General features: G+C 37.4%; 1 protein-coding gene and 1 non-coding gene across 2 annotated transcripts in view; both read right to left on the minus strand.

Annotated features, from left to right (window-relative positions):
* Positions 1-14,893, minus strand: part of LOC121420638 (nodal modulator 1-like) — a 59,312-nt gene extending 44,419 nt beyond the window's left edge. Inside the window, exons 1-7 of the mRNA XM_041615302.1 lie at positions 14,716-14,893; positions 8,691-8,826; positions 8,176-8,276; positions 7,586-7,689; positions 4,684-4,756; positions 2,012-2,164; positions 252-383 (exon numbers count right to left, since the gene is read on the minus strand). Coding sequence (XP_041471236.1) covers positions 252-383; positions 2,012-2,164; positions 4,684-4,756; positions 7,586-7,689; positions 8,176-8,276; positions 8,691-8,826; positions 14,716-14,853 — 837 coding nt within the window. The 5' untranslated portion in view covers positions 14,854-14,893. The remainder of the gene's footprint in view (positions 1-251; positions 384-2,011; positions 2,165-4,683; positions 4,757-7,585; positions 7,690-8,175; positions 8,277-8,690; positions 8,827-14,715) is intronic.
* On the minus strand, positions 595-666 carry TRNAV-CAC. Its single transcript has one exon. It is a non-coding gene; the product is annotated as a tRNA-Val (tRNA).
* Positions 14,894-22,968: the final 8,075 nt, after the last annotated feature.

Genomic DNA, 22,968 nt, shown 5'->3' on the forward strand with positions numbered 1-22,968 from the left:
TTAATTGCTATATACATGTACTATCTACTTCTACATGTATATTACCCAAAAGCAAGTCAATCCTAGACTTTGTAAAGCAGCAATAGCTAGTTTCAATGGCCCTAATGAAACTGCAAAGAAAATAAAACACATCCTCCCCCCCCAAAAAAAAATGGCAAATCCTTATTTCAGCAAAGGAGAATGGCACGATTTTTCCGCTCTGAATACCATACTAATGTGCGATGGATAACAAGCATACAGTGTATACTCACCACTCTATACTCGCCACTGCCCAGACTGGGAAACACAAACTGACCCTCCACATCAGACTGCACATGGCACAGAGGGGATTTCCCTTCAGACTGGTACCCGTTCACTGCACTCTTCTGACATCCTGTAACATCCTATCAATGGTTCGAGAAAGGATTTAAAAAAAAATCCATATTTTATTGTTCGAAATAGACATGAAATGAAATACTCCGAAAATTTGCTTTGCCCAATTGATCGTGGGCCTGGCAGCCGCTGTGCAGCGCCAGATTGACGAGGCTCTATCCCGAAAATGGTTGAATGCCAAACAGGGTAGCAGCAACTCCCATCTTTTAACGTCTTTTGGTCTGATGCATCCGGGGTTTGAACCCAGACCTCCCGGTTGTGAGACAGACGCTCTACCAACTGAGCCAACACACCGGTTTCATTCTACTTAACATATGCATTAAAATGTGTTTGGCATCATGGAGTTGAAACTCTTATTAGATGAATTTTCACAGAATATGAGTTTCTTTTAACCTAAACCAGGCCAGGCTTTTTTGCTGTTCTGTGGCCGTTGATTCACCCCCCCCCCCCCCCCCCCGAGATCTCGGGTACGATGTAGCTACAAGGCTGTATGGTAAAATTTTCCGAAATAATGAGATTTTATTTTATATGAATACTTTTTGTCTAATTCACCAAATAAAGCTCCTAGAATGCTAATTTGTGGTAAAAGTATTCTTTGTAGCATTCTTAACAAGTGCAATTGAAAAAACTTCGTTTCAGAAATCAATTTCTTATGTATTTTATTGTTTTATAAATTACTAATATATTTCTCTGTTTTTCAACCTTTTGTTTTTCTTTGTTTTTTCAAGAGATTTATTGCACAACCTTTTTGAAGCATAACCATGCTAAAATCAATTGACTTTAGCTGCTCAAAGTAAAAATACTTGTATCTGTATGAATAAGATGAGAAAATTCAATTTGCATTGACTTTGTACATAAAATCACGTTTTGGAACAATTTTTGGTCTTACAAGCACTTACGAAATGTTGCGTAATTTCATAAATTCGTACCGGGGGTTGCAAATTTGGTCTTAAAAGATGCGCGAGACTTTATAAACTCTGTAAGTGGTGCGGTCAAAAAATTTTGCGCTGCGGAATGATCACAGAAAATGTTGAGGGGCGGTGGATTCACCCCCCCCCCAGGCCATTTTAGGGTTAATATTTTTCTTTCCTGATTGGACAGAAATGTTGTACCTTCTAATGACATGATCCAATATATAAGAAATGTTAAATGAAACAATTTTTCTGATTGGTCAGAAGTGCTATACTTGCCATTGTGCAATACATTATATAAGAAAAGTCATTTGAAACAAGTATTCCGTGTTGCCATTGCATAATCTATTACATAAGAAAGGTCAAATGAAACAAGTTTTCTGATTGGTCAGAAATGCAGTACCTGCTATTGCACAATCCAATGTTCATGTATAAGATAAGTCATATGATATGAAACAAGTTTTCTGATTGGTCAGAAGCGCTCTACTTGGCAGTGTACAGTCCATTAAATAAGATAAGTCATATGAAACAAGTTTTCTGATTGGTCAAATAACTTCTCCTTGCCTTTGTACGATCATTGGAAACACACATGATTTGAACTACATGCTGTTTTAATTTTATCTTGAGGCCAATATGCCTTTGAATAAAGTTTATAACAAGGAAATGATGTTGGCGTGCACACATGCGAGGCCTATCTTACGTTAAATAAAAAAATAGACGAAACTCACCCCTTTTTTCACCGTGTCAGAGAATAGAATGAAGAAAACGTTCTTGATGGGTTCACCCTCGCTCATCACTTTGCCCCTCACATCATACCCCGATATAATAATGGAAGAGTCCACAGTAGCTGTATCCTTGGTGACTGTGTGTGTAATGCTGGCCTGAGAATGGAATGTACCATTTTGCCAAAAGGGGTAAAAATCTGACATTCGAATGATAATAATCGCAACAATAACCTGCACTTCAGATGCTCTCCATAATGTACATGTACTTCACAACTACTGGTGATTTCAAGTTCAGTGATGACCTTTTAATGTTGGTTTTGGGTCCATTTTTACTGGAGTCGATTAAACATCAAACATAAAATGAAGATAGGCCTGAAAAGTCACTCACTTGGTGTTAAGCTGTCAAGATTGTGATCTGCGGCCCGTAACACAAAACTTACAAATGATCGTAGAACATTTTTCTACGATTGATTCCACTGACTATAACGTAAATCAATCGTGCAAATCAAGCGTACAATCAATCGCCTACCTTTGTGTTATAGGACCCTAGATTATTTATGTAAGCTTAGGATAAGATTTTGGGTTAGGAAACACAATCCAAACAGTGCTTCCAACACCATCACCACCAACAGGGGGCTTGAAATCATCCAGTGTTTTCCAGCATTTAAAGGACAAGTCCATCCCAACAAAAACTTAATTTGAATAAAAAGAGAAAAATTCATCAAGCATAACACTGAAAATTTCATCAAAATCGGATGTAAAATAAGAAAGTTATGGCATTTCAAAGTTTCGCTTATTTCAACAAAATAGTTGTATGAACGAGCCAGTTACATCCAAATGAGAGAGTTGATGACATCACTCACTCAATTTTATCATATGAAATATTTTCATTTTCTCGTCATTGTCATGTGAAATGAAATTTCATTCCTCCCTGAACACGTGGAATTAAATTATTTTAACATTTTGTGCTTCAGGCAAGTAGGTTCTTATCGTCAAATTTGTAAAAATTGAAATATTGTATAATTTAAACAATAAAAACACAAAAGAAATAGTGAGGGAGTGATGTCATCAACTCTCTCATTTGGATGTAACTGGCTCGTTCATATAACTATTTTGTTGAAAATAAGCGAAACTTTAAAATGTCATAACTTTCTTATTTTACATCCGATTTTGATGAAATTTTCAGCATTGCGCTTGTCTGATTTTTCTTTATTGATTCAAATCAACATTTTTCTGAGGTGGACTTGACCTTTAAATGGCAAAGTAAGTACTCATTACAAACAATATTAATATACTGTCCCACATACACATTTTTGTGTAAGTAATCATTAGAGTTATCAGTTTACAGCTATAGATTTCTTGATTTCACAAAGCTAAATTCATTTCAATGTACCAGATATAGATCTATCATTATATGGTGGCATTTAAAGGTATTGTTTAACTTTGTGAGCAGCCGATTTAAAAAATTCTCAAACCAAGATGAAACATGTGTACAAGTGCATGTATTAGAACTAATAAACCCTGAAAACAACCATTATTGAGAATGAAAAGCTAAAACTACAAGGCAAACCCCGATTTTGTAAATAGGTGTCTTACAGACGCCTAAATACCACACATAAGTGTATGGGATGAAATTAAGAGGGTGTTTCCGGTCACTTTATATTTCAATTTTTGAAGCACTAAATAATTATTTTCGAACGCAATTTTTTCTGGGCTTCATTTTTGTAACATATCACAGACACAGGTGACAAGTGTGACCTAGCTCAGCTTTTTTAAAAGTCAAACCAATGTTAACCAATCACTTTAACCTAGATTTTATAGACTTTCTCATGGAATAATTGTTTGCTGTAACGACTTTCCTTTACCTTTTCAGTTTTAAAGCCCCTGCACACTCTGGCAAAGGGTCTGTAATGTGAATTATAATTCAGTATCACCAAACAATATTACAAAAGTGTAGTGGTTATTAGATGTTTTTGAGCCTTTAGATTTCAAATTTAGCATTTTTCTTAAGTTATTAAAATTTGGAATATAGTGCTAAAGACAAAGATCATATCCTGACCATTACCAGAGCTGCCAACCTGAAAAAGAACATTTCAGTATTTTTAAAGCTGAAAATCAGTATTTTGATGACATCAGTATTTCCAATGAAATACCACATAAAAGACAACACATAAAACGAAAACTTTAGAAATAATTGTTTTGCATGAAACCATCAGTATTCTTCTTATTTTCAGTACTAAATACTGAAAATCTGCACTACTTGGCAGCTCTACTTTTCAGCCCATTCCATGGTTGAGAAAGGTTTCATGTAAAACAAGATGAAAATATGATGGCATTTTAGTTCGATGTAGTGAGCAAATTACTAAATTTATCTAGCAAATCACTTTTTTTATTTTATATCCTTCGCGTCCTGACCATTTCAGGGCACACACATTTCATATAATCAGGGGTTGGTGACACAAAGATTCGCAGTAGATCGCTATTAATTTGAAAGAGCCATTCTGATTGGTTGCTAGTCCGTCTGAGGAAAATGGGCATGGAACGATGATCTTGATTGGCCAATTTATTTAGCGAGTGATCCTTAACCTTTGTGTAATGGGGCCCTAGTGGTTAAATAGTGACATGCACTTTGAAGGGATTTACCAAGGCTGAAAATAGGCTTAGATAAAATTCACCTTTTCAAAGGTCCATGAGGGATGGGAGGCTGTGATGATGAAATCGCCTGGTAACACATTCGGAATGTTGTACCTGGAAAAAGATCAACATAGTTTTTTTCTTTATAATTAAGTTTTATATCATACAATAACAATCAGACAATTACATGCACAAATCAAACCTAGCATTACAATAAAAAAAAAATAGAACTATACAACATATGGATAGATCCTTGACAGCTGATTGGATGAAAGCGTGTCACATGACATTCAGAGGAATCGGCTATAGTACGCTGAAATAAATGAGCCAGCACTGCAGGATCCCTGGGCACACTGAACCCATGGAATGCCCCGTACACGTTAAGTGAATAAGCGTCCCGCGCATAATCACGTTTTCGTATCTCTGACCGATGTACGTATCAATGCGCATACACGTTGCTAAGCTGCATACAATGCGTGTATGTACGTTGTTAAGCAAATTATTCCCAGGGTACGGCTGCGTACCTTCTGGAGTTCCTTCTGGGTTTTATGGAATTTGTTCACAAATTGTACTTCATGGATCTATGTTGAAAGTACTTGATTCTCCTGGGATTACAGGACTAAATCTACTTGACGCTCAAAAGACTACATTGTAAGCAAAATAAGACCTAACACGCGTTAGTCATAGACTAGACCTATAGATCTAGTCTAACGTGTAAGCTATCGATGTTGTATAAAACAAATATTCAATGTTGTATTCGTGCGACGTTCCAAATATTACATCCGTTGCAAGTTGAAACAGTAGACTGTTTCCACTTGCACACTCATGCAATATTCGGAACGATCGCACTCATCAACATTGAATATTTGTATAATAGAGAATAGGGAATATATGGAGCGGAATGAACCATAAGCATTCATCCCAAAATTGCAGCTCAAATCTCCATTTGTGGAAATGAACACTTTATAGTTACCTAGAATTTATTTCTTTATCAACATTCAAGATAGCCATTTAATCCCATTTATAGAACTCAAATGAATATTCTTGCCATCTGATTGGTTGAAAGGTGTTCACTATTTGGTCCATTCTTTACTGCGTGCATTTTGTATTTTTCCATTGCAGGGTAAGCGCGCTAGCGCTCCCTCATTATAATCACGTGTATGTCTACTTTTACCTGTGTGTGAGGGTGTGTATGTGTGTTTGCGCGCATGAAGTTAGCGCAGATCAAACTGACTGTGCGCACTTGACTCATATCCATGAAGCAATGCGCGGCACAAAACAATGAAAGCAAAGGGCTGATGAGATGTCGATACATGGTGTAATCCACCGACTAGCAATATTTTTTTTTATCAGAGAAAAGGAGTTGATGGAAATAGGCAAACCTAATCTTTATCTTTTTTATTTTCTTTTTTACATTTTTAAAAACTTTGTAACTTATATGAGTTATATAAACAAATAATGTAAATATTTGTGCAATGGAAAGAATATTTACATTCGATGAAAGATTAAAAGTTTCATTCAACTCGGCTAACGCCTCGTTGAATGGAACCTTACATGTACATCTTTCATCTCATGAAAATATTCTTCCCATTGCACGCATACACATTCATTATTTGTATACTATTTTGCGAAGAGGACAATGTATTGCATGGACTAAGCTGATCAATCTCAGGGGGGTGTTTCATCAATATTTTCGTCCGACAAGTTGTCAGATCTGACAACTTTCCTGGATTCTGATTGGTTGAGAAGCACTAATAATATAGTAACTGTCGGATAGAACAGCACTTGTCGGATAGAACATGTGACAAGTCCTTTCATGAAACAATCCCCTGGTGTTGAATTATTGTTTAAGTGGCCCAAACACAGAGTAGTATGTGTGTGCAAGAATGGCTTTGTAACCAAAAGGAAAAGGTGCTAGATCAAATGTCCATCGGATTGGCAACACTGTGATCGGCAATAGACTTTTGATCATCGCTTTGATCAATTTAACACCACTATTTTCATTCCATTATCAAATATTTTCTACGGCAATGATATCTTGGTGCATTTCTACGGCAATGATATCTTGGTCTCATTCATGCCTTCGTCTCATCCCATCTAGACTACTGCAACTCCCTCTTTGCCGGCCTCCCAATTTCTTCCATCTCTCCCCTCCAGCGAATCCTCAACACTGCAGCGAGAATGGTAACCTTGAGCAAGAAACACGAACACATCACCCCTATTCTCCGATCACTTCATTGGCTTCCGGTTCACTCTCGCATAACGTTCAAAATTCTACTCATTGTATACAAAATTACCCATAATATGTCACCCAAATATCTCCAAGACCTTATTTCCCTTCGTTCTTCCTCTTCTGTCAGATCCTTAGGTCCATCATATTCCAATAATTTAATTCATGGCCCTCGCACTAAGACCCGATATGGTGATCATGCATTTTCTGTAATTGCTCCCACCCTCTGGAATAAACTCCCAATTCATATCCAAAATGCTCCCTCCGTAGAAATTTTCAAATCGTCACTTAAAACTCACCTTTTCTCATAACTTTTTTTTTTCTTCGAATGACTGTATATCATTATTATCTGCCAACCTGCGCGCTTTGAAAGATCCCTACAAAGCGCCCTACAAATGTTATTATTATTATTATCCTAGCCTGTAATGCTCTGTTGAGGGAGTGTCGTGGTCGATCGGTTCTGACTCTCATCTTTCAAATACACAGTCATGGGTTCAAATCCTGGCCATGGTATGTTTCCCTTCAGAAAGAAATGAGGTAAATGGGTACTACCAGGATTCATTTCTTGAATGCACCTATCACTGCTGAGAATGTTGTAACTCAAGCTAAAGCCAGGTTAAGAATAGTTTGCGGTGATATCCACAGGCAAAAAGGGCCAAATAAATGCAGCTATCATTATCATTTAAAGAAGGAAGAAAATGATCCCTACTCACACTCCACCCGTTTTTGTTCGTGTTTCCATGGCAACATCTTTGTCTTTGGGTTTGATAGATATAAGAACGCCTTCAGGACCATCTTTCTTACCCTTGCTTACAACCTGCACATAGGAACAAGAGAGGGGGATGAATAACTCATGTTAGAGGGGGATGAATATCAAACTCATGTTATTTATTTTTGTTTTGCTATCAATCTATTGCCAATTTTCAGAGGTCATTTACAACTTTATCACAGTATTCATTATTCATTTTCATAATAATCATCATTATTCATCATTATAATCAGGATAACACCATCATCATCTTCATCATCCTCATCACCCCAATCATCATCATCATCATCAATCACCACCACCACTACCACCACCATCATCATCAATGCCACCATCATCATCACCTCCATCATCACAATCATTATCCTCATCATCATCGTCTTCACCACCACCATCATCCCCATCATCATCTTCATCCTCATCATCACAGCCATCATCATCTTCATCCTCACCATCATCATCACCTCCACCACCATCACCATCACCACCATCACAATCATCCCCATCACCATCACAGCCATAAGCTTTGCATACCTTTCCGGAGACAGTGTATCCCTTGAAGAAGAAGTTAATATCCTTTCCTTGACTACAAGGATCATTCTCACCATCGATCTTCAGGTCTACACTCGTTGGCTCTATCAAAAGAAAGCACCAATAAGGGAAAAAAAATTACATTTCCAGACCTGCCAACCTCTGGGAATGAACAACTGTATTCTGTGATTAAAAAATGTATTTTCCCTCCAAAAGGGCCTAGGCCCTGTCTTGCAAAGAGTTGCGGTTGATCCGATCAATCGCAAATATGGAGGGCCAGTAGCGTCAGCATATAAAATGCCTATTTGTTCAAAATATCTTCTAGATATGAATGTATATCCATAAATTCATTGATTCCTTGACAATTTGGTGTGTTCTGCTTTAATTACAAAGGACATTTTACAAATTTTCTGAAGAAATTATGACACTGATGGATTTCAAGAGTTACAATTGATTGGATCGATCGTAACTCTTTGTAAGACGGGACCCAGGAGTGCCTACACTCGTTCCCTTCTCACCAAAACTCCAGCCTGATGGTGGTTCCAGCTTGAGAATAAAGTCTCCTCTGTCATAGACTGGTATCATAAAGTAGCCATTATTAGGGGCACAGTCTGTTTGGTACTTCAAAGCTCCTTGCTTCGTGTAAAGTTTGACCTGCAAGAGATAATCATTGGAATATAATATCAAAATCAGAAATTCTTGATGTCCTTCTGAATCCAGTCCACGACAATTTATAGGGGAATAACAGATTCAACAATGAGACTACATGGAAAATAGGACCCCCATTTCAGTATTGAAAATACACAGGAGCAATTTCGCTCTCATCTTCCCTGAGATCGCTCTCGCAAAGCTTTGCATAAAATTGCCAAGCAATGAGCAACTCCCAACATGAAAATCGCTCCCATTCAGTCTCTTATCTGCACCTGCAGATTAGTGGACTTTTTAGAATCATGGGTGCGTATCCCCTCTTAACTCCAATAATCCAAGGGTACAATTTTTCAAAACACTGCGTGGCAGGTGTCACCGTAACTTTGATACAGATTTTATTTTTTTTATTTGTCATTCTGAAGATACGATCCTAAAATTGTGACAAAATAAAGTCTGAAATTTTATTATTTGTTAAATAATAATTTTTATCTATAAATCGTTCTTCAAAACGGAATAGATAATAATTATTATTTAACCAATAATGAATTTTGGAACTTGATTAAAAATAATTATTATAATAAATATTTATGATCACGTATTAGATTTTATTTTTTGTTAAATAATAATTCTTGTCTAAAAACTGTTCTTATAAATGGCATTTTGTAACATCGTTAATCAAAAGTATGTCATACATAAGTGGTTCAAGGGTCAAGCCTATTGTATTTGTGTTGTGTACAAATGGATCGAGGGATCTACACAAGATCGGTCTGGTAAGAAACCTCCTATTTTTTACCTTTTTATTAACATTAACATTAGGCGTATGAAGGTGTAAAGATAAGTAAAATCACAAACATTTTACGTGATTTCTATCTTCAAAGATGGATTTCCAAGGGAAATCCATCTTTGTTTACATGTGTCTTATACAGTGCGTCCCAGAATAAACGAAACCGAGATTTGGCGATAATTTATCATAACTTAATCATAAATAGAATAGACAAATGACCTACCAATTTAAAGCTTAGAATCTCCTCTTTCATCTGATATTACTTAGGTTATTTCTTATTCACGCATGAGTGAGCAAAAACAATTTGAAGAAAGGATACCAAAAACTCATTTGGAGGGGGGTATCTGGGTTTCAAAAAGAAAACCACATTTTTGAAAAGTTCAATATCTGCTCGTTAATTTGCAACCTCAATTACGGAAAATGGTCAAGAAATAAAAAAGTTCTGGTAATTTAAAATAAGGCTTGTATTTCCATAATTTCATGAGATAAATGTGTTTTCACCGTTTTCCCACAGAAGCTTTCGCATGGTGAACAATAGATTTAATGCATGGCTGATCGTCAACAAAACGGAGTGTCGAGTGAGTTTGAAAGCCAGCCTGGAGAACCTCTTCATTTTATGAAATTATTAAAATTCAAGCCTTAATTCAAATGACCATAACTTTGTTATTTCTCGACCATTTTCTGTAATTTAGGTATCAAATTAAAGAAGAGATATTGAACTTTTCAAAAATGTGGGTTTCCTTTTGAAACCCAGATACCCCCCGCCAAATGAGTTTTTGATATCCTTTCTTCAAATTGTCTTTGCTCACTCATGTGTGAATGAGAAATAATCTAAGTAATATCAGATGAAGAAGAGATTCTAAGCTTTAAATTGGTAGGTCATTTGTCTATTTCATTTATGATTAAGTAATGATAAATGATTGCTAAATCTCGGTTTCGTTTTTTCTGGGACGCACTGTATATTTATATATAGGAGGCGGTCCAAGGCTTCGTGATCAAATGACAATATCAAAATCAATATAAAATATGATTACGGAGTCCTCAAGGCTAGGTCAAGCCTATTGTATTTGCGTTGTTTACAAATGAATCGAGGGATCAACACGAGACCAGTCTGGTAAACCTCAAATTTTTCATCTTTAAACTAACACACTTTTTACACCTTTCATACGCAGTAGGCGCATGAAGGTTCATAGATAAATAAAATAAATAGATACAAACCGATTTCACCCTCTAAATTAGTAAATATGGATTTCCTAGGGAAATTCATCCGGGTGTATAGGTCTCACTTATAAATGCATGTATGGGAAGGGTTTCAAGGCTCCGTGATGAAAAAGTATATTTGTAAAAATATTTACAAATATCACCATGGAGTCCTCAAGGCTAGATCTAATCTCTATTTAAATACACAAATATAAACATCAGAATTGAATCAGATGTAACATAAATAGACACTTAACAATTAGGGTCTAGTCAATATATGAACATGATTAAAGGTCAAGTCCACCCCATATAAATGTTGATTTGAATAAATAGAGAAAAATCAAACTAGCATAATGCTGAAAATTTTATCAAAATCAGATGTAAAATAAGAAAGTTAATATATTTTAAAGTTTTGCTTATTATTCACAAACAGAGATATGGACAACTCAGTGATGTGCAAATGAGATGGTCGATGATGTCCCTCACTCACTATTTCTTTTGTTTTCTATTGGTTGAATTATATTTCATTTTTTACAGATTTGACAATAAGGACCAACTTAATTGAACCAACCAGTATTAATCAATGCTAATTCCACATGTTCATGGAGGAATTAATTATTGTTTCACTTGACAATACTTCATATTTCATATAATGAAATACAAAAGAAATAGTGAGTGGATGACGTCATCAGTCTCCTCATTTGCATGTTCCGACCAGGATGTGCATAGGCCTATATAGTTTTGTGAAATTAAGCAAAACTTTAAAATGTCATAACTTTCTTATTTTACATCCGATTTTGATGAGACTTTCAGTGTTATGCTAGGTTCATTTTTCTTATTTTATTCAAATCAACTTTTTGTTTGGGTGGACTTGTCCTTTTTTAAAGTTTAAAGAAAATAGGAATAGAAACTTAGACCTACAATGTGAAACATTTCAAATGAGTTTGTAAGCAAGCAAGATCTGCAAAGAAAAAGCCGAAACCACACGCTGAATCCTGAAAACAAGGCTCTGCCTCTCCTCTGGCAGCTCTGTCTCTGACATGTCTCAAAAAGTAAACCAAATAGCTATGTGCGAATACGGGGCATCGCGAGCGCTGGTTTTGGTGGCACGGTTTTCGCACGGGTTTTGCTGCGAGTGGCATCGCCTCTGTCTGGGCGGCTCATTGAAAATGGGGTTTAATGCGCATGCGCACATAGTAGGTGCAATCTCGTGCCTTTTAACAGACAGCTGAAGATGTGCTCTTTCTGTACATATAAGTTTCAATGTGGATACTCGCCTGTAAAGTGTGGATATCGGAGCTTGAAAGTTCATCAAATTTTTGGACGCGTAAATGTTCGAAATTTTTTTATGGTAAGTAAAACAAGAATCCGATTAGGTATACAATTTGACTGGAAATATATTTGAATTATCAAAAAATCCAAACTTACGCGATTCTGACGTTGCGCAGTCCAGATATAAGAGATGCCAGCTACCCTTGTCACAGCCGGTCTCTCGGCAGTCGAGCTGCCCGATGCGCCTGCGGTTGGCAGGGCGATGCTACCCTTGTCACAGCCGGTCTCTCGGCAGTCGAGCTGCCCGATGCGCCTGCGGTTGGCAGGGTGATGGGAGCGGTCGATAGTGAGTCGTTCATGCTGGATTGAACTAGATCGTCAATTGCTTACTTGATGATTATGTTGTGCCTTTTTTGGGAAATCTCTGTCATTATACCGTAGATAATTATTCTGATATTGATTTTAATACATACATTTGTCACAGAAAGATTTTATCATCCCAAGGTTATGTGACTCAAGTCAAGAGTCTAGGTGGTTGATTATCATTTCATTTGGAAACTGGATTTGCTTTTGACAGTGGAATATCAATGTTGACTTTTCTAAAATTAAATTCATGGGTGGAAATCCCAGGACACGTCCCCCTACCCAAAATAATAGGGGGACATGTAACAATAATACATTTTTTTTCTTTCTTTTTTGGTCAAACTTTTTGGGGTTAAAATGACCTTACAACAGTTTGGGGATAAACTTTTTTTTAACTTGTCAGAGTTGCCAGCATCCATAGGCGGCGAAAGCTGGGGGAAGTGTACCCCCCCCGCCCTTAATTTGAGGTGGGGGACGATCCCCCCCACCTCAATTTTTTTTTGATAACCTTTTTTTTCTTTTCTTTTTTTTTTGCTTGTCAAATTTAGTTTTCTGCGTCCCCCTATAATTTTTGGTTGATAACCTTTGGTGTATTTTTTTGATTATCAAAATAATTTGGCGGTCCCCCCTAAAATTGTTGGCTTTCGCCGCCGATGCCAGCGTCCCCCTACCTTTGGGGCCAATTTCCGCCCATGATCAAAATGCAAAAAATTTGTTGTTTAATTTTTCACTCTCAGAGGAAATATTTCACTTCCACATGGCTCTATTGTCTATTTTTTTTCTATGTTATTCATTTTTTTTCTATTTTATTATAATTATTATTATTTTTTTCAAGAAGGGTGCAGGGGGGGGGGGGTTGTGTTCATAAGTTGAAATGGGGATGGGATTTGTATAAGTTTTTGTGTCACTTTTGTTCTCTTGTTTTGAGTGTTGGAGCTTTGATGCCTGTTTTTGTTGCTGTTCAGAGCTTTATTTATGTGCAGTGATTTCACGCTAGAATATGAACTTATTTTTCATTAAAAAAGGAGTGCTCGAACATGGCCTTTGTTGTAATCATACATATCTAAGAAATGCATATATTAAAGCTTAATTTTTATGTTTCCTTCTTGATACTTGAATTACATGCAATGCTACATCTTTACACCCTCAGACTCTGCTGCTCATCCTTCCTAAAAAAATTGGAATCGAATGCCCACGGTCTCCAAAATGAAAGCTACATTATCCATCTATAAACAAATTGTTGAAACAATAAAATACATAAAGAATTGGTGAAACAATCAAATACATCAGAAAAGCACACTTGTATTTTTATACCATACAAAGTACATGTACAAAAGGAATGATATTTTTCATTTGTAAAAAAAAGACCCCATACATACATGTACACAATACTAAAGTTGAAAAAGAGCTAATTGTAATTTATATCAGAAAAACAAAGAAATACATTAGAAATTACAAAAACAATACTTTAAACAAATTCATTTAGGAAATTATCTACATGATGCTGTTTTGATGCCAACTAAATTATATACAAATTATCTCTCATTATCACCTTCATTTGGCAAAAAAAGAGGCGAGTAATTGTAATTTGCATAATTAATTAGAATTAATTAAAAGAAATTATTTTACACATAATAAGAAGAAAAATTACCAAGTGAAATGATTACACATCAATTGAGTTTTCTTTCACCTTTCCATTGATACCTAAATTACTTCAAAGGGCTCAAAAACAAAGAAGTTAGAGCCCGTTGAAGACTTGGGTTCAAAATGGTCACAAAATGGTCACAAAAATCGGTTATGCACTCCATTGACTTTACATTAAGACAATGACCACAAATTTGGATAAATATGCGCGACTTAAACTGGAATAACTTTATAATTTCTTGATGAAAATTTGAGTTCTTGGTATCATTTGAAAGGTCTTTTTAAGGGCTTTCAAATGATACCAAATTCATTGATATTTGAGGATTTTCATTTTTTTTGTCACATACCTATATCAAGGCAACTGATTTTTTTTTTCAAAATGACTCCCTGACCCTGGCCTTGATAATAAAAAATTCAGCTCTGTCCTCATTACACTGTGTGCGAGATGGCTTGCCAACTGTCTAGGAAGTAAAATGGAAAAAAAGGTGTTTTAAACTTCTCCGAGAGGACAAAGACAAAAGATGGCAAGAGAAAATGCAATTCAGCGGATGAACAGCGATAGACACACACCAACTGAAATATATGGGACCAGGGAGAAAATCAAAGACTGAGCAGATCAACGTATTCCTTACCTCGATTCTTGCAAAGTTTATTTGGATTTCTGATTTTATGAAGCCTCCGCACGTGAGAAAGTCTTCGGCTTCAATCGAGATTGCCATACAGGCAATTACAGCAAAAACAAGGGGGATAAATTGGGTAAGTAAGTTCATGATTGATCGAGCGACCCACGCCAGCAGAAATTGGGAGACGAACCTTGATAGGAATTATCAATAGAGGGCGTCAACACTGAGAGGTGCCACAGAGATACGATCTTACGGGCTGAAGTAAATAAATAAAAAAAAATAGTAAAATTGACAGAGCATGATGCTGAAAATATCATCAAAATCGGAAAAATAACAACGAGGTTATTGAATTCAATGATTTTTATAATTTAGGTGAAATAGTTCGAGGCATTTCTTCATGAATATTTATTAGGTGGGCTGATGATGTTACATCCCCACTTTCCGTTTTCTTATGTTATTGAAATCATAATTGTAAAGGATATGTCTCAATTGATATGATGGAATAAGTTGCAGCAAAAATATCTAATGCACTTAATCGGTTGTCAATCCAATTGTTTTAGTTCTTGTTAGAATTTTTTTTAATAAACCTTATTTCACATAATAAAATACCAAAGAAAAAGTCGAGATATGACATCATCAGCCCACCTATCCATATCCATGAAGACATGCCTGGAACTGTTTCACCGGAATGATGCAAATTTAGAATTCAATAACTTCGTTATTTGTTATCCGATTTTGATCAAATCTATTGAAATATAAATAACTTTAACCCTAAGCATCCCTTTAATCAACACCTCCGTAAATCTATCTTGATTGCATTCTGCGAACCTGATGTTAACAGGTGCCCCCCCCCCCCGATTGTTTGCCCCACTGATCTCATCACTAGTCAGTGGTGAGATCAGTGGTCTACCCGGGGGGGGGGGCACTTATAATGACGAGTGGATACCATGCGCGACCAAAAAAACACGTAAAAAGGATGTCTTTTTCACGATAGGGCACGTTACGTACGTAACGTGATAAGGGTATCAAAAACACCAAAATAATTAAAAAAGGGTATCTATTTCGCTAGGAAAATTACGTGTTTAGGGTCGAATTTGCGGGGATGATAAAACAAAATTAATGTTTTATAAAGGATGTCCTTTTTGCCCCAACACTTCGTGTTTCGAGTCCGATTTGAGCGACGTGTAGAAGGGGTGGGGTCGTACTAAACCAAATAAGGTAAAGCCGACGACCGAAGGACCCGTAACAAGAAAACATTACTGTACTTGTTTAGGGGTTCATTTCAGGGAATATTTGTCAAGAGTATCGTTTTGTTTCCAATACTTGTTAAGGGTAGGGTTTCACACGCCAATACTTGTTAAGGGGTGCTTTTTCAGAACATGGAAATTACGTGTTTAGGGTGCTTTTTGAGACCCCATGGTCGCGCATGGTATCCACTCGTGAATGGAAGTGGCCCCCCGGGGGTCTACCCCATGCAGGTGCCATGCGCGGAAATATTTACCCAAAGCACTCTTTAAAAAACTTCATGAAAAATAAGAATGAAATGAGATGGGCTACACAGTAAAAAATCCCTTTTTTCTTTGCAGCCATACTTTTGTACTACTACTAGCCATATACTAGGCATCTTTGATCTCTTTTCATTTTATTTCTTAAAGATTTTACAGATTTTTTAGGCTCTTAAAATCCAAAGTCTTAATCTTTATACCAACAAATAAACGTGAAATTAGTAACATCATGAGCGCAAGCTGAAAATATTTGATATTCTGATCTGAAAAGGGGTTCAAGCACTGTGTAGGAAAATTCTTAAGGGGGATCCTGAACATCTTTCATTTACATTACATTTCTGCCATTCATCATATACATACCAGATTTGCAGCGGCGCTACCTATGAAAAATAACACACGCAGCACCCCCAGGAAAATCGGGGGTGAAGCCCCCCCCCGCACCACGCTTCCCAGTGCCATGCTGTCTGTTGGAATTCATTAAGAGGATAGGTTCATACGTATCTCACTAATAATAATAAGAGCGCGAAATTCTTTGACATACACTTACCCTTGCTCTAGCTGGAGCTACCATCACCGGCGCTCACTGCATTGAAGGAAATAAACCTGCCGGGTACCCATTCACTCCACCTGGGTCGAGTGCAGCACAGTGTGGATAAATTTCTTGCTGAAGGAAAACACGCCATGGCTAGGATTCGAACCCACGACCCTCTGTTTCCAAGGCGAGAGTCAGAACCACTAGACCACGACACACCCACGATTTCACTATTTTCTCCTCCCCTTGTTCATTAACTTTTCTCTCTCTTCTGTTTTTTCTTCTTTTCTCTCCTCTTCCTCCTTTTTCTGCCCTATTCTTTTTCTTTTCTCCCCCCTCTTTTCGCGCAACCAATGGGGGGGGGGGCTTTGGTCCCCTGGATCCGCCTAACATGTATATTTACCACTGACGTCATTAAAGGGACAAGAAAGTCCCGTAACATGGCATTACGCACAATAAGTAGCAAGAAAATGAACTGTCAATTAATTATTCCTAATAGGGGCAAGGTTGTCAGATTCAAAATGACTGTTCTTCTTTCCAATTGCCTTTCAATGAAAGTGGACAGCAGAAACTCTTTTTAATGAAAATGGGCCCTATGGTAGTTTAGAAACCCACGAATAATTGAAGACACTCCCGCGCACAATCACATCCCCACCAAATCACCCAATCCTAATTTGGTTATATATAAGCTTATCACCTTTTCCTCTCCTAATCATACTTCCCCTCCTACTCCCCGGGGGGGGGGGGGGACTTCCATTGACGAGTGGATACCATGCGCGACCATGGGGTCTCGAAAAGCACCCTAAACAAGAATTAATTTCCATATTCTGAAAATGCACCCCTTAACAAGTATTGTCGTGTGGAACCCGACCTTTGCAAGTATTGGAAACAAATGATACTCTTGGCAAGTTTTTGCCTGAATTGGACCCCCTTAACAAGTACTGATACATCGGTTATTTGACTGTTATGTCACGACGTCGGTCGTCCATTTTACGGCCCCACCTCCCACACCTCGTGCAAATCGTACTCTAAATACGACGTAGTGTTGACTGTTGGGACAAAAAGTACATCCATTATAAAAAAATTTAGTCTTAATTGTTAATACCCTCGCAAATTTGATCCTGAACACGTAGCTTTCCTAGCAAAATAGATACCCCTTTTCATTAATGTGTTTTGTGCAGTTATTACGTTACGTGCCCTATCTTGAAAAAGACATCCTTCTTTACGTGATTTTTTTTTTGGTCGCGCATGGTATCCACTCGTCAATGTAAAGCGGCCCTCGGGTTTCTCTCTCGCCATCCCTCTCTCCATTCTTAGTTTTACTCCTCCCTCCTAATTTTCTTAGAAGCTCCTTCACGGTCAATCACTTTCTCTGCCTGAAAGAAAACAATGAGTTGTTACACCTCAAATAAGCTTGTTAAAAATCATCTGATTTATTATTTCCATGCATTATTTGATCAAAGTTGGTTATATAAATAAGTCACTTTCTGTACAATTCCTCAATCACAACAGATTTCCTGCACACATCGATTACGTAATATGTGGTTAACACTAATACAGAACTGCGATACATTTATGCAAATAATCAAGGGGGTTTTATGAATCGATCCATTATTTGTAAGCTTCTATTTCACACGTACTTTTCGTTTATCAATATCCAGATATCAGGCGCAGATCCAGGAATTTGGAAGGGGGCACATTTTCCCTAGGAATATTTGACAAGCCAAAAAAAGGTCCTCACTGTGTATGAACGACATTATTCCAGCGCGGGCCGGATGTGCCCCGCCCCCCTGAATCCGCCACTGATCATTAATCATATACATTTTCAACTAGATGTTCCAACTGAAAACGTCCAACTCAACGCCAAAATAAATAAGACCAGAAACTTGCTTTCGTGATGGGGAGTAAATACTCGGCCTGCTTGCATTGGTGGCGAAGCCAAAAAAATTTAGGTGGGGGTCCACCTGGAATTTTGGGATGGACACAGGTAAAAAAATTGACAAGTAAAAAAAAATCAACCTAAAATTTAGGGGGAGATATCCAAAAATTTTTGACAAGCAAAAAAAAAAAAAAAAAAAGGTTATCAACAAAAAATATGGGGGGGGGGTCGTCCAACATCTCAAATTTAGGGGGAGGGACAGGTCCCCCCGCTTCCGCCGCCTATGAATGCTTGTATAATGATTAAAACCAACGATGTCAAAAAATGCTGGATGGAGCTCCTCCTATGCTGCCGCACACACGATCTTGAAGGACAGCACTTAACGGCAATTAAAGGGGAATCCAACCCAAATAAAATATTGTTTTTAGAGGAAAAAAAAAAAAATCAGACAAGTTGTTAGGTGAAAGTTTGACCAATCTCGGACAAACAATAAGAAAGTTATGAATATTTAAAAGGTGGAAAAATTGGTAATTACTATAATACCTATGGAAACTTCAAATTGGCATCATATGTGATGTCATAGTGATGTAAGGCAAGGGCTAGTATACTCTTCCATGTACCCCCAATTACATGTAACGCGTATCAAAGTATTTCTAATATTATTCTCTCATTGAACGATGTACCATTGAAGCAGATGAGTATTGTCAAATGTAAATACCCCAAATGTCTATTGATTTTTAAGACATGTTTCAAAGAAGAGTACTCACAGTCAAAACTAGATGGTTAAAAAGTTAAGGGTAATTCTAAAGAGTTTTTCGCAACGCGAATATGTTCACTTACCATACGCTTCAACCTATTTCAATCCATTTTTATTATGGATTGAAATTAGTTTGAAACGTACGGTAGGTACATATCGTATTTTGTGAAACAGCGTTGTTTGTTTCGATTCCGAAAAAACATTAACGCACAAAATTAAGGAGCACAACGAAAAATTAAGACATTTTGAGTATTTTAAAAAGAACATGCAACACAAAATATTTCCAATAATTTGATATCAATACACTGCTCCTGTTACCCGGGGGGGGGGGCACTTCCATTCACGAGTGGATACCATGCGCGACCATGGGGTCTCGAAAAGCACCCTAACACGTAATTTCCATATTCTGAAAATGCACCCCTTAACAAGTATTGGCGTGTGAAACCCTTCCCTTAACAAGTATTGGAAACAAAACGATACTCTTGGCAAATATTCCCTGAAATGAACCCCTAAACAAGTACAGGAATGTTTTATTGTTACGGGTCCTTCGGTCGTCGGCTTTACCTTATTTGGTTTAGTACGACCCCACCTTCTACACCTCGCGCAAATCGGACACTAAACACGAAGTGTTGGGGCAAAATTCCTTTACAAAACATTTTAATTTTGTTTTATCTTCCCCTCAAATTAGACCCTAAACACGTAAAATCCCTAGCGAAATAGATACCCTTTTTTCATTATTTTTGTGTTTTTGACACCCTTATCACGTTACGTATGTAACGTGCCCTATCGTGAAAAAGACATCCTTTTTACGTGTTTTTTCTTTGGTCGCGCATGATATCCACTCGTCAATGTAAGTGGCCCACCGGGTCCGGTTACGCAGATAATCATGGCATGGCAATATGTAGTATATCAGCAACATTAACACACTGAATGATATCAGTATTGAAGGTTATTACACGCGAAATTATAGACCACAGTTGTTCTAGTTTTTGCTTTGTTCATTTATACTCAAACATGATATCATGGTTTGTTCTGTCAGACGATAAGGCAAAAGTTTGTATATACTTGTATGAATGGTTAAGCAGGTTTCAGTTCTCCAGGCACTAATTCAAATTTGCGTATTAACGTTCATTGCTATCTGGGTAGCGTTTCATAAAAGGACTTGTCGGGCGTTTTATCCGACAAGTCCCATTTTATCCGACAGTTACCATAGCAACAGTGCCTCTCAGCCAATCAAGATCAGGAAACGATGTCAGATCTGACAACTTGTCGGATGAAAATGATAATGAAACGCTCCCTTGGTAATCAGATTTTTCTTCTGATGATCAGGGTCCCGTAACACAACGGTTAGCGATTAATCGTACGCTTGATTTTTCACGATTGATTGTACATCGTAGTCAACGGAATCAATCGTAGAACAATGCTCTACGATCACTGCTAAGTTTTGTGTTACGGGTCCCAGATCAGTCCTAACCCACGATCCATCTTGACCCATAATGCATCAGTTGACTCTATTACCATTGATATCAATAAGCTGGATGGAGCTTGCATGCGCGCACCTACGACCTTTGAGGCGGAGGAAAGGTACTTCATGACACAATAAACAGTATAATGGCCATATCAACGCGTTAAGTACTCCTCGTACACACCCGCACACACAATATAGCCTGCTGCGCAAACCATTCACTCGAGTTTGCAGTCTGAATGTGCAGCCTACACTAATGCCTCATGTACTGAAGGCCTGAATTGAACCAGAAAGTTTCATACGTGCTAGTCTTTTGCGCGTAGACCCAACTATTGATCAAAGTTTCAATCAGGGTCTGCGCCCGCAGAGTACACTCAACAGAAAAAATTGTGTTAAACTTTTTTTTCGCGCTTGACCTTTTGGTTAGTACTTTGATTGTTTCCGACTGTCTTAAAAAATACAAACACACTCCTGTCAGGTCCCTACGCTCATCCAACTCTGGTTCCCTAGTTATTCCTAAATCCGTTAAGACATGGGGGGTTCGGGCATTTGCTCACGCTGGCCCTGTTCTATGGAATGATCTTCCCCTGACAATCCGTGAATGCACGTCCATTGATACATTTAAGCGTTACCTTAAGACGCATCTATTCAATGTTTCCTACTCTTCATTGTTCCTAAATCTATTACTATTATATTTGTAATTTTTCTCTTTCGTTATTTCTTTCTTCTTTCACTGCGCCTTGGGCACTCTGCCGAGTGGATTTCGCGCATTACAAATCACATATATTATTATTATTAAATGAGTGCGTGGAAGCTCTATCCACCTATTGATATCGATGGGTGTTATGGGACAAATGACAAGCCCAAATCCCTCGTCACAAAATGGTGATATAACAAATATCTATGCACTCCTGTTGCTATTGGCGACACAAAGGCTCATATTCCGAGGTCAGGTTTAACTTAGACCACGGTCTAACTCTTTGCTAAGATTATGGGGAGCCCAAAGCTAAAATAATTCTGTTTACTATTTTGTTTTTTTCCTTTCATAATGAAGAAAAATATTGAAGTTATCATTCCCAGCAAATTATGAAATATGTGGGTGTAATATAAGTTTAATATGTTGAATGTGTGCTATTAGGGATTTGTACTCCAATTGGACTTCTATAGTTAAACCACAACTTTAAACCAGGGTTTAATTTAAACCCTATTTCAGAATACGGGCCAATGTCAGTAAAAGCCAGTATTAAAACTGTAATTTACACGTGGCGGATAGAGACATTAAAAACCCCTTATCTTCAGAATCAAGTAAACACCTGAAAATGTCCTGCATGGTGGTGTTTCGCAAAGATTTAAGTATGGCTTTAAGTCGCACTAAAATGCCGACGCGTACATGATATGCAGCGCGAAATCTTATTGATTAATATATGCAGTAATGCACGTAGCATGATCTGGGGCCCGTTGCAGAAAGAGTTGCGTTTTAACGCAAGTCAAAAAATCAATCGCAAGTCCCAAATGCGCGCTGTTGATTGGTTGAAAATCAAGTTGCGCATGATTTTTTAGAGTTGCGATTGATTGTAACTCTTTCTGCAACGGGCCCCTGACCAAATAATGCGACCATGCCTTTTATACCCCATGCAAATACGTATTCAATTGCGACTCTATGTCATACTTCAATCTTTGTGAAACACCCCCTGGAAAACGAAATGAACAAGACCGTTATATAAACTAGTAGACATCAGCATAATTATGATAATGCAAGATATATATACAGCAATGTGGTATCAATTAGGTTCACAGAAAGAATAAATAGGACGAAATCGAAAAGAAATATCGACACGATTACGAAAATGGAAGATTAACGCCCCCGGGCAAACTGAACAGAAAGACTGGCTTTGTAGAAAAAAATATATAACTTTAAATACAGTGTGCACATGTATAAGATTGTGGACACTTAGGGTAGACCTAGATATTTTTTTTTATTTACTTTTGGACATTTTATTGGCATTTACAACTTTGGCAAACTCTACACAACATGGCATATCAATAAAGTATCCACACCCGAGAATTAGCGGTGTGAGCCAGTAGATTAGTCTTATGACTTCGAAACAGAGAGTTCGAATCCCA

The sequence above is a fragment of the Lytechinus variegatus genome, chromosome 8, assembly GCF_018143015.1.
Source record: "Lytechinus variegatus isolate NC3 chromosome 8, Lvar_3.0, whole genome shotgun sequence".
Taxonomy (NCBI): Eukaryota; Metazoa; Echinodermata; class Echinoidea; order Temnopleuroida; family Toxopneustidae; genus Lytechinus; species Lytechinus variegatus.